The sequence below is a fragment of the Microchirus variegatus genome (assembly GCF_963457635.1).
Source record: "Microchirus variegatus genome assembly, chromosome: 9".
Classification (NCBI taxonomy): Eukaryota; Metazoa; Chordata; class Actinopteri; order Pleuronectiformes; family Soleidae; genus Microchirus; species Microchirus variegatus.
Window position 1 is genome coordinate 2,470,709 of NC_139810.1, and position 12,724 is coordinate 2,483,432.

At 40.2% G+C, this 12,724-nt stretch overlaps 1 protein-coding gene across 1 annotated transcript; it reads right to left on the reverse strand.

Annotated features, from left to right (window-relative positions):
* Positions 1–3,773: 3,773 nt before the first annotated feature.
* On the reverse strand, positions 3,774–11,053 carry LOC310931743 (uncharacterized protein; the record flags this gene model as incomplete). The annotated part of the gene is made up of 4 exons (XM_083894974.1): positions 3,774–3,814; positions 7,410–7,565; positions 8,063–8,236; positions 10,882–11,053. The coding sequence occupies 4 exons, from the start codon at positions 11,051–11,053 to the stop codon at positions 3,774–3,776; spliced, it is 543 nt and encodes a 180-aa protein (XP_083751100.1).
* Between the last annotated feature and the right edge of the window lie 1,671 nt (positions 11,054–12,724).

The following is a 12,724-nucleotide window of genomic DNA, read 5'->3' on the forward strand; positions in this document are numbered from 1 at the left end:
GGTCTGCTGTAATCGAGGTCGTCTCCATAGCAACCTGCCGTGTTATCGCCTTCACATTGAGTCTCGCTGCGCAGGGCGAAGAAATGAAGTCAATGAATCAGTTAAACACCGTTGAATGAAATGGAAATGTACTTTTAACCTGCGTAAATCTGCGACTTTATTTTCTCGTATATTTGACACTTTTAAAAATCTTTGTAAATCTGCAACTTTATTTTCGTACATTTGACACTTTTAAAAATCTCGTAAATCTGCGACTTTATTTTCACGTAAATTTGACACTTTTAAAAACCTCGTAAATCTGCGACTTTATTTTCTCGTATATTTGACACTTTCAAAAATCTCGTAAATCTGCGACTCCGAGCCCTTGACGACTTCCGGTCCATCGAGCTGTCACTCAAAACTCAGCAGACGGCTTCCTTAGGCCCCGCCCACAAAGCAAAAACCACGAAGAACCACCAGAACAAATGTGTTTTCAAAGAATAAAAGAATATATTTTTGAATGATTAAATCAATAGTTTTGTTCTTATCTAATCCTAATCTAATCCCACAGCTCTTTCAAACATCATTTTCCTCGTATAATGACGACAAAGTCTCTCTCTTTATTGTCCTGACAGTGAGAAGAAAATCTGCACAAATATCACACAGTCATCACTTTAAATATAGGATTATCATTATTATTATTATTATTATTATTATAGTTTGTGCTCACCTATCCGCTGTAATCTGACTGTAGGATTCCAAGATATCTTCAACAGTTCCTGACGAAGCACTTCCTCTTCGTATCGATCGAAGATTCTTTGGACTTCAGTGAAAATGTCTTCAGCAGCAGTTGTGAGTCGCTTCTGGATTAACTCGCTCAGATACTGAAGTGCAGACACCACGTCCATAACCGGATAATTTTTTTAACCCGCGTCGACCCGCGCACAAACGCCACTGACTGACGCACACACACACAGCCTGTTATGAAGTCATGATGGGAACTTCAGCTCTTTGTGGAGAGCCGGTTCTTTTGGCTGTGCTCAATAAAAAGAGCCGGTTCTTTCGGCTGGGCTCACTAAAAAGAGCCGGTTCTTTTGGCATGGCTCACTAAAAAGAGCCGGTTCTTTCGGCTGGGCTTACTAAATAGAGCCGGTTCTTTCGGCTGGGCTCACTAAAAAGAGCCGGTTCTTTCGGCTGGGCTCACTAAAAAGAGCCGGTTCTTTCGGCTGGGTTTACTAAATAGAGCCGGTTCTTTCGGCTGGGCTCACTATAAAGAGTCGGTTCTTTCGGCTGGGCTCACTATAAAGAGTCGGTTCTTTCGGCTAGACTCACTAAAAAGAGCCAGTTCTTTCGGCTGGGCTCACTAAAAAAAGCCGGTTCTTTTGGCTAGACTCACTAAAAAGAGCCGGTTCTTTCAGCTGGGCTCACTAAAAAGAGCCGGTTCTTTCGGCTCCTAAGTGGCTCCTCAGATTTTTTTTGCTGCTCAAATTAATTTACGACCAAATTATGTGTAAAATGAATAACTAATGTAAAAAGCATATGTATATCATTTATATTAATAAAATATAAATGAAATATAAATGAATAAAAAGCTCACCCTGAACGATTTTTTTATGAAGTGAGTCTTTTGATAAGAGGCTAAAATGAGACTTTTAGTTTGTTGTCGTCCCCAGATTACAAGAAGCAATAAAAAGTGCTTTTATTTTGATCATTAAGACAAGTTTTCTGATTTTTCTGCCTCGTAAAATGAGAATATTTTATGTTTTCTTTGCTCCACATGACAAAGAAATTATAATTTCAATGATTTCTCAACATTTTATGGAGCAAACGTCCAACTCCTATCAAATCAGACGTTGACGTGAACTTTCCAAAGCTTTTTTCTTTTTTTTAGCTTTAGACAAATTTAACTTGAATTGAACAGCAGCTAACGTTAAACTACACCGTAACACATTTCTGTCATTTCTACGTTAAAACAATACAGTAGTTTATTGTTCTCAATCAATCAAGTCAGTGAAGTGAAGAAGACTTTTTAACTTCAAATTAAAAGAACACACTCTGGACACGGAATAAGAAGTGACACTGTAATTGACAGGATGATAATATTTAAACAGGTTAAAAGTAAATAAAGAAAACAGACTTAGAAATTAATGTTTGACAGAAATACAGTTTCAATGATAAGGACAAGCATCATATAAACATTAGAAAACAAAAGCAGGCTTAGGGCTTCTCACCTGTGTGGGTTCTTTTGTGGGTTATCAAATGTGAACTTAATCGAAAACTCTTTCCACACATTGCACAAATATATGGCTTCTCACCCGTATGGTTTCTCATGTGTTTAATCAAGTGACATTCACGAAGAAAGGATTTCTTACAAACTCTGCAAACATAGGGCTTCTCACCCCTGTGGATACTCATGTGTTTAATCAAGGTGTTTTCAAGCGCAAAGCATTTCTTACAAACGTTGCAAACATAGGGCTTCTCACCCATGTGGGTACTAATGTGGTACATCAAGCCACCTTTAGACTTAAAGCATTTCTTACAAGTGTAGCAAAAATAAGGCTTCCCAACCGTGTGAGTTCTCATGTGTCTAATCAAGCTACCTTTAACCGCAAAGCATTTCTTACAAACGTTGCACATGTGGGTCTTTTCACCTGTGTGAATTCTTCTGTGGATTATCAAATGCGGCATTTGTCGAAAGCACTTTCCACATGTTTCACAGGAATAAGGCTTTTCATCCGTGTGAATTCTTCTGTGGATTATCAAATGCGAATTGTATCGAAAACACTTTCCACACGTTTCACAGGAATAAGGCTTTTCACCTGTGTGAGTTCTTTTGTGGACCTTCAAGTCTTCTTTCAAAGCAAAGCATTTCTTACAAATGTTGCACATGTGGGTCTTTTCACCTGTGATATTTGTCTGATCTTGACTCTCAGCTACAACAGAGAGGAGCTGGTGGTCAGTGTCTGGTTCTGGTTCCATGTGATCACTTTCTTCTTCATTATCAGGAGTCAACATAAAGGTATCAGCCTCCTGCTCCAGTTCAAGCTGCTCCTGCTCCTGACTGCTGCAGATATCCTTTTTCTCTTTAATCTGTAGAGACTCTGGTTCCTCTTGGTCCAGACTGGAGTTTCTCTCCTGGTTACAGAGCTGCTGCTCAGGGAGAACCTCCTCATCCTCCTCCTCCTCCTCCTCCTCCTCCTCCTCCTCCTCTGCAGACACAAAGAGAGAAAAAGGATATATAACAACTGTGAATGCAAAATACATTTAAAAAGCTTGGGAAGTCAGTAATTTTAATCCAGGTTTAAGGTGTAAAAATGTAAGCTTTGGTAATCAGGCTCAGTCCACTGTAGGGCTGAACCATTGACTGTTTTCTGATCGAAATTACGATTTCAGACAACGTGATCATGTGATCGTCAAAGCAGTGTTTTTTTGCAGTGCTCCTGACCCAGACGATATCAAATACATCATTATTACGGTTATATTGTTCTTCCCAATAAAGATGTTATATTTAGGGATGCACGGAAAATTTGGCGGGCGAAAGACTTTTATCAATGAAACAAAACCGCCTAAACGATGTTGTGATGACGCATGCAAAAACTGCAGCCAGCACACGCCTGTCTATACTCGCTTAGAGTCCAAGATCAGTTTGGAACACCAATAAAACGGTTCCAACAAGATGTGAGCACACAGTGGAACAGCACCTATTTAATGCTGGAAAGTCTCTTTGCGCAAAAGCGAAACAGCTGCTTACGCCGCAGATTATGAACTCCCCGCGACATTCACCACACTAAGATCTACTCAGATCTCCTGCACTTCATGGCGACTGAACTCGATCCTGCTCATAAAGATCATTATTTGGATGTGAGGATAAAGCCAGAGAAATTATCCAGACTGCGTTGGAGACGGAGGAGCGGCGAACGGCGCAGGGGCGGTGAGAAGGAAAAAAAGGCCCGTCTGTCTGCACCAGATGAGGGGCACCTCTATAATATAATATACTATAATTGCAATGCCGTGACTATAGTGAGGTAAGTACACACAGTCCCAGCCATAACAATAAAATGTATTTCCTGGTTTTCGAACAGAGCATCCCTTGTTATATTGCTCTTGCCAATAAAGATGTTTCTTGTTCATGTGCTCCTCCAGCTCCCTCAGAAAATCGTGAATCAAATCTTTTCCTAAAATCGTTCAGCCCAAAAAAAAACCCAGTGAAAACGTCCCGTATGAGCCACATTAAAGGTAAATCAGTGAGGTTTCACAGACCTGTCAGCTGTAACTGTACTTCAGGTTTCCAAAGGATCTTCATCAGTCTGCGCTGACGATCCTTCTCTTCTTCAGACTCAACGATAGTCATTTCTACACGTTTGTTTCCTGTCTGATCTTGACTCTCAGCTCCAGCAGAGAGGAGCTGGTGGTCAGTGTCTGGTTCTGGTTCCATGTGATCACTTTCTTCTTCATTATCAGGATTACAGAGCTGCTGCTCAGTGAGAACCTCCTCATCCTCCTCCTCATTAGAGACATGATGCTGTGGAAGCTCTGCAGACAGAAATGATATATTACAAATGTGATGATGACAAAAAAAACAAAAAACAAGGAGCAAGTTAAAGTAACAATTATAACCTTGCTCTAACCTATCGGCCGACCAGCTTTGCGCAGAAGAAGAAAAACAACTCCCCCAGAAGTTTCAAGGCTGAGAGGAGCTCCCCCCCCCCCCCACACACACACACACAGACACCTGATGGTCTGCTGTAATCGAGGTCGTCTCCATAGCAACCTGCCGTGTTATCGCCTTGACATTGAGTCTCGCTGCGCAGGGCGAAGAAATGAAGTCAATGAATCAGTTAAACACCGTTGAATGAAATGGAAATGTACTTTTAATCTGCGTAAATCTGCGACTTTATTTTCTCGTATATTTGACACTTTTAAAAATCTTTGTAAATCTGCAACTTTATTTTCTCGTATATTTGACACTTTTAAAAATCTTTGTAAATCTGCAACTTTATTTTCTCGTATATTTGACACTTTTAAAAATCTTTGTAAATCTGCAACTTTATTTTCGTACATTTGACACTTTTAAAAATCTGCGTAAATCTGCGACTTTATTTTCTCGTATATTTGACACTTTTAAAAACCTCGTAAATCTGCGACTTTATTTTCTCGTATATTTGACACTTTCAAAAATCTCGTAAATCTGCGACTCCGAGCCCGTGACGACTTCCGGTCCATCGAGCTGTCACTCAAAACTCAGCAGACGGCTTCCTAAGGCCCCGCCCACAAAGCAAAAACCACGAAGAACCACCAGAACAAATGTGTTTTCAAAGAATAAAAGAATATATTTTTGAATGATTAAATCAATAGTTTTGTTCTAATCTAATCCTAATCTAATCCCACAGCTCTTTCAAACATAATTTTCCTCGTATAATGACGACAAAGTCTCTCTCTTTATTGTCCTGACAGTGAGAAGAAAATCTGCACAAATATCACACAGTCATCACTTTAAATATAGGATTATTATTATTATTATTATTATTATTATTATTATTATAATAGTTTGTGCTCACCTATCCGCTGTAATCTGACTGTAGGATTCCAAGATATCTTCAACAGTTCCTGACGAAGCACTTCCTCTTCGTATCGATCGAAGATTCTTTGGACTTCAGTGAAAATGTCTTCAGCAGCAGTTGTGAGTCGCTTCTGGATTAACTCGCTCAGATACTGAAGTGCAGACACCACGTCCATAACCGGATTATTTTTTTAACCCGCGTCGACCCGCGCACAAACGCCACTGACTGACGCACACACACACAGCCTGTTATGAAGTCATGATGGGAACTTCAGCTCTTTGTGGAGAGCCGGTTCTTTCGTCAAGGCTCACTAAATAGAGCCGGTTCTTTCGGCTGGGCTCACTAAAAAGAGCCGGTTCTTTCGGCCTGGCTCACTAAATAGAGCCTGTTCTTTCGGCCTGGCTCACTAAAAAGAGTCGGTTCTTTCGGCTGGGCTCACTAAAAAGAGCCGGTTCTTTCGGCTGGGCTCACTAAATAGAGCTGCTTAAATTAATTTACGACCAAATTATGTGTAAAATTAATAACTAATGTAAAAAGCATATGTATATTATTTATATTAATAAAATATAAATGAAATATAAATAAATAAAAAGCTCACCCTGAAGACGACATAGATTTTTTGGAGCAAACGTCCAACTCCTATCAAATCAGACGTTGACGTTAACTTTCCAAAGCTTTTTTTTTTTTTTTAGCTTTAGACAAATTTAACTTGAATTGAACAGCAGATAACGTTAAACTACACCGTAACAAATTTATGTCATTTCTACGTTAAAACAATACAGTAGTTTATTGTTCTCAATCAATCAAGTCAGTGAAGTGAAGAAGACTTTTTAACTTCAAATTAAAAGAACACACTCTGGACACGGAATGAGAAGTGACACTGTAATTGACAGGATGATAATATTTAAACAGGTTAAAAGTAAAAGTAAATAAAGAAAACAGACTTAGAAATAAATGTTTGACAGAAATACAGTTTCAATGATAAGGACAAGCATCATATAAACATTAGAAAACAAAAGCAGGCTTAGGGCTTCTCATCCGTGTGGGTTCTTTTGTGGGTTATCAAATGTAAACTTAATCGAAAACGCTTTCCACACATTGCACAAATTTATGGCTTCTCACCCGTATGGTTTCTCATGTGTTTAATCAAGTGACTTTCACACAGAAAGGATTTCTTACAAACTCTGCAAACATAGGGCTTCTCACCCCTGTGGATACTCATGTGTTTAATCAAGGTGTTTTCAAGCGCAAAGCATTTCTTACAAACGTTGCAAACATAGGGCTTCTCACCCATGTGGGTTCTAATGTGGTACATCAAGCCACCTTTAGACTTAAAGCATTTCTTACAAGTGTAGCAAAAATAAGGCTTCTCACCCGTGTGAGTTCTCATATGTCTAATCAAGTTACCTTTAATGGCAAAGCATTTCTTACAAACGTTGCACATGTGGGTCTGTTCACCTGTGTGAATTCTTCTGTGGTATATCAAATGTGCCACTTGTCGAAAGCACTTCCCACACATTTCACAGGAATAAGGCTTTTCACCCGTGTGAATTCTTCTGTGGTTTATCAAATGCAGCATTTGTCGAAAGCACTTTCCACACGTTTCACAGGAATAAGGCTTTTCACCTGTGTGAGTTCTTCTGTGGACCTTCAAGTCTTTTTTCAAAGCAAAGCATTTCTTACAAATGTTGCACATGTGGGTCTTTTCACCTGTGATATTTGTCTGATCTTGACTCTCAGCTCCAGCAGAGAGGAGCTGGTGGTCAGTGTCTGGTTCTGGTTCCATGTGATCACTTTCTTCTTCATTATCAGGAGTCAACATAAAGGTATCAGCCTCCTGCTTCAGTTCAAGCTGCTCCTGCTCCTGACTGCTGCAGATTTCCTCCTCTTCCTCTTTAATCTGTAGAGACTCTGGTTCCTCTTGGTCCAGACTGGAGTTTCTCTCCTGGTTACAGAGCTGCTGCTCAGGGAGAACCTCCTCATCCTCATCCTCCTCCTCTTTATAGACATGATGATGTTGAAGCTCTGCAGACAGAAAGGATATATTACAAATGTGATAATTACAAAAGAAACAAAACCATATAGACAAAACAATACAGCAAACAAGGAGCAAGTTAAAGTAACAATCATTCTAACACTGACAAACTGCCTGGAGATGTTCACATTTTGACAGTTTATCCTCATTTTCATGTGGGTTCTTATGTGGTACATCAAGCCATCTTTAGACGTAAAGCACTTCTTACAAGTTTAGCAAACATAAGGCTTCTCACCCGTGTGAGTTCTCATGTGTGTAATCAAGGTACTTTTAGCCGCAAAGCATTTCTTACAAACGTTGCAAACATGGGGCTTTTCACCCGTGCGAATTCTTCTGTGGTTTATCAAATGCGAAATGCATCGAAAGCACTTTCCACACATTTCACAAGAATAAGGCTTTTCACCTGTGTGAGTTCTTCTGTGGACCTTCAAGTCTTCTTTCAAAGCAAAGCATTTCTTACAAATGTTGCACATGTGGATCTTTTCACCTGTGACATTTGTCTGATCTTGACTCTCAGCTCCAGCAGAGAGGAGCTGGTGGTCAGTGTCTGGTTCTGGTTCCATGTGATCACTTTCTTCTTCATTATCAGGATTACAGAGCTGCTGCTCACTGAGAACCTCCTCACCCTCCTCCTCTTTATAGACATGATGATGTTGAAGCTCTGAAGACACAAAGGATATATTACAAATGTGATAATTACAAAAGAAACAAAACCATATAGACAAAACAATACAGCAAACAAGGAGCAAGTTAAAGTAACAATCATTCTAACGCGCTTATTCTATAAGCGCAATATGTCTTCAAGTTTTAGGTTGAAGGAGGTGGGCAGAGCTCAGACTGTGGGGTCTTCTGAACTAAATCACTGCTCTGTGTGGACAAGTTATTAAGTTGAGAACCAGGACGTTAAAGAGGGATAATAATCTGCATCGTGTTCCCTTGCGCTAACCTCAATTACCCCCCCCCACCCCGTTATATAAAAACAAAACATTAATATAATATAAATGTGTAATATTGCAACACAAAAACAGACTCATGCTGAACGTTTACTGCACTGGATTTTGACTTTTTTTAGATTAAAAATCATGTCGAAAACCACACAGTAACTTCTCTCCACTGAACAGGGAGACACTGACCTCTGGTGGCTCAACACGTGCACTGCAGCTGTTTCTAATGAACAAACTTTATTTATTTTCAGTTCAGAATTCTGACCTTAATCTCAGAATACTGAGGAAAAAACGTCAGTATTCTGAGATTGACGTCAGAATTGTGATATTAGAGTCAGAATTCTGTTGTGGCCGATTGTCTATCAAACAATTCAAATTATACGAATCAAAAGGCCACTGTTGCACCATGGGTCGTGGTGAACGCGGATGAGAAAAACTTCATGTCCATACAAAAGTCCAGTTTAAAATATAACGTGGATTATTTCACCAAAAAGACGAGCAAACAAAAGAAGAAAGAAAATTCCTGTGCCTTTACCGCTCAGGTAAAAAAACATTTTTTCCACCCAGGTGCATGCTGGTCCCTCACTGACAGCCCACTTCAGGTGCCCAAATGAAACAAACACGAATAATAAATAAACAAGAAACACCTAAACTAAACAAATAATAAACTAGAATACTAGTAAAATAAATTGATTAGAGCTGCAACTAACGATTATTTTGGTAATCGATTAATCGGTCGATTATTTTCTCGATGAATCGTTTAGTTCAGAAAATGTTAAAAAACGTTGATCAGGGTTTGTCAAACCTGGAAATGATGATGTTCTGGAATGTCTTTGTTTTGTCCACAAACCAAAATGATTCAGTTTTAATGATTTCTTTGTTTATGTGGAGCAAAGAAATAAAGAAAATATTCACATTTAAGAAGCTAAAAAAATCAGAAACCTTGTTTTAATCATGAAAAAAGCTTCAAACCAATTATCAAAATAGTTGGCGATTAATTTAGTAATCGATTAATAATCGATTAATTGTTTCAGCAATCCTAGTTGCTGTAAACGAGCCGATAGAAATCCTCTTTTCTGACGCTGTTCCCCAGCCGCGAGTCTTGAGACTCAAGTCTCTCAACCCGGAAGTGACATATTCAGCACACCCGCTCTCAGAAGCACAGCTCCCCCCTCTGGAACGGTGGATGCACTGCTCCTCATTATCAAAACATTGTTTTAACAGTGTTTAAAAATAGCTTCTTCATGACTCCCCTTTGACGACCTTTGACCCGAAGTCAGACCCAGAGTCAGAAGACACTGTCGCTCGTGAAGCACCTCCACAACGGACGTTGTGGAGGTGCTTCTTCTGCGGTTCAATGTACGCAACCGGATGTGCCCGGACTAGTGCCTGGAGCAGGAGGATCTGCTGTTCCGGAGAACCGTTGTTTACGTAAACATAACGGGATTTTTCAGAGATCTCGCTGAGCCCGAGATTACAATAAAACACAGCGTTCTCAGCAGTGGCTGAACTGTTTGTTTAGAACCTTCAGGGCTTCATAAACAAGGTAATGACGCAGATACACACTAAAAAACAGCGTTAATTGGAACTTCCGGTCTAGTTCCGCTTTAAAGGTGAAGTAAGTAGTTTATAGTGCCATCTAGAGGAGAGGCTGAAATTTACAACAAAGACCTGCTGCTCTGCTCACCCCCTCCCTTCCCTGAGCGCTACGGTATCCTCAGAGAGTCAAGTGTCGTCCTTGTCGTCTTTCTCCGTGTCAGCAGATGAGGTTCGTGAGGCGAGGGAGAGGGCGGAGCTACCGCGGCCGTAGCAGACGAAGCGGAGAGAGAGGAGGCGGGACTTCCGCTACAAGTAAAGCGACGCTTGATTTGTTCTCTCGCGTTTGTCCTTACAGGCTCCCGTAGAAACATGGCGTCTCTCTGCTAACAGTGGCTATGCAACAGCGGCCCGCGACCATGTTATTTTACATGACTTTTTGAAACACTACGAAAATGAAACAAAAACGATTATACAGCGACTAGACAATGCAGGAGCACATGATATGTATAAAAAAGTGGATTTTGGGTTATATAAACCCATAAATACTACAAAGTGTCCCTTTAAGGTCAGAATTCTGAGAAATAATGTCTTCTGGCATTTTCGCCCCACTAGACCAATAATAATAATAATAATAATAACTCTTTCAATAATAATAATAAAGACATAATTTCCGGCGACACTACAGGCGTCATTTCCGGTACAAGCGGAAGTTTATTTTGAAAAGTCCCAAACATGACAAATGAAAGGAGAGTGAATTTTACAACAAAACACAATGAGAACAAAATGAAGTTTAATCGCTGCAGATTAGTGTGTTTGTACTCACCTATCCGCTGTAATCTGACTTCCGGTTTCCAAACCATCTCCAACAGTTTGCGCTGACGATTCAGATCCTCTTCGTACACGACGACGACTCTTTGTACTTCCGTGAATATGTCTTCAGCAGCAGCTTTTAGTCGATTGCAGATTAAATCTCTAAAATACGGAAGTGAAGACATCGCGGCTTCGTCCATAACTGGATTATTTTCAATCTCAGACACGCGAACAAAGCGCTGCTTTCACGGTTCTAACGACACTGACAGAGACTGACGCGCAGCTTTGTGAACAGGCAGCTGCTTCGGGGCCACGAGTGTATGGAATTCCGCTCCACAGACGTCGAACTACATTATCTTACATTCATAAAAAAGAACGAGTAATGCTAATACACCAAGGGAAAGTTATTCGCTAAAGTTCCAGTCGATTCTCCTCGACGCTTTGTTTTTTTTTGCTGAACTAGTCCCTTCACGGCGTAATAAGATCTAGGTCAAAAGTAGTGCCACGGCTCGTCACGTGATCGTTCTCCACCAATCGGGTGGCTGCATTTTGTCAACACAGCACAAAACATGGCGGCCGTTGTGTTTACCGATATCGGAGCAAATGGATTCAAAACAGTGCTTTACGCTTGTTTTATGTCGTGTTTGTCATAAAGTATTTAATACATCACTACGTCCGATGAATTTGCGAGAGGTTTTACCATCTGTGGCTGGCGTAACGTCAGTGTTCACGAGCACTACGCCGTTGTCAGTTGGCTGATGCTAGTGCTAGCTAGCACTCCATATAGTCCCTCAACACATGAAAACAACAGTGATGAAGCACAACAACTACATTATATACAGAGGCGATTCTGGAGTCTGTAGGGGCCCTAAGCAAAAATTCCCAGGGGGCCCTTCCTTCCAACCAGTGTTCATCACCATTATGTTATAAATAATCTGACACCAACGAAAAATGTATGAGTTAAATCGAAATGAATGAAATAACATGGAAAAACCTTGTAATTAAACAGTATGTGAAAATATAAATGTAAAGAACAACAAAATATTGTAAATAGCTTAAAAAAAAACATATAAACTGAGTAAAAAATGCATTACACTGTAAAGAACCCACATTATTAAACAATATAAATATATAGAACAATAAAATACTGTAAATAACTGAAAAAAAACCATATATAAACTGAGTAAAAAAGATATGCATTACACTGTAAATAATCCTCTTCATGTTCCAACTTGCAGAACGATAACTTCACACAGGTTAAAGTGAGGTGGGGCCCCTTTAGGGGGGGTTTCCTACTGAGATGTCATTGCAAATCACCCATTGTTGTTTAAGGGGGACGGGGTGGCAGCTGGTCACTGCACATTTCAGTAAATACAGCCCTCAGGCTCAGAGTGTCGGGGGGCCCCCTATGGGCTCGGGTCCCCAAGCAGTGGCCTGTTCACAAGCTGCGCCTCTGATTATATACAGTATAAAACTATGACATAGAAAACTGTACAAAACAGAATAAGGACACTCCTATTCATCACTGTGAGTATCAGGACAGTCCTCTGTCTCTGATAATGATAACATTAACAGTAAATGACTGCTGTTATTGAACCGTTACTTTATCTAACTAACGGGCAATATTACCAAAAAGGAACTTTACTAAAATGTATGTATAAATGCAGAATATAGATACTTGCACGTCATCAGCACAACGACCTGAACGAGAACAACAGCGGCCCGAGGGCGGAGCCCTGTGGAACACCGCCATGAGTATTATTATATCCGCGTATTTCCGCTCATTTTTGACGGGGTTAACGTCCATAAAAACACTGGAAACTTGGCACGGAGGTCAGGTGGAGCGAAAATGCAAT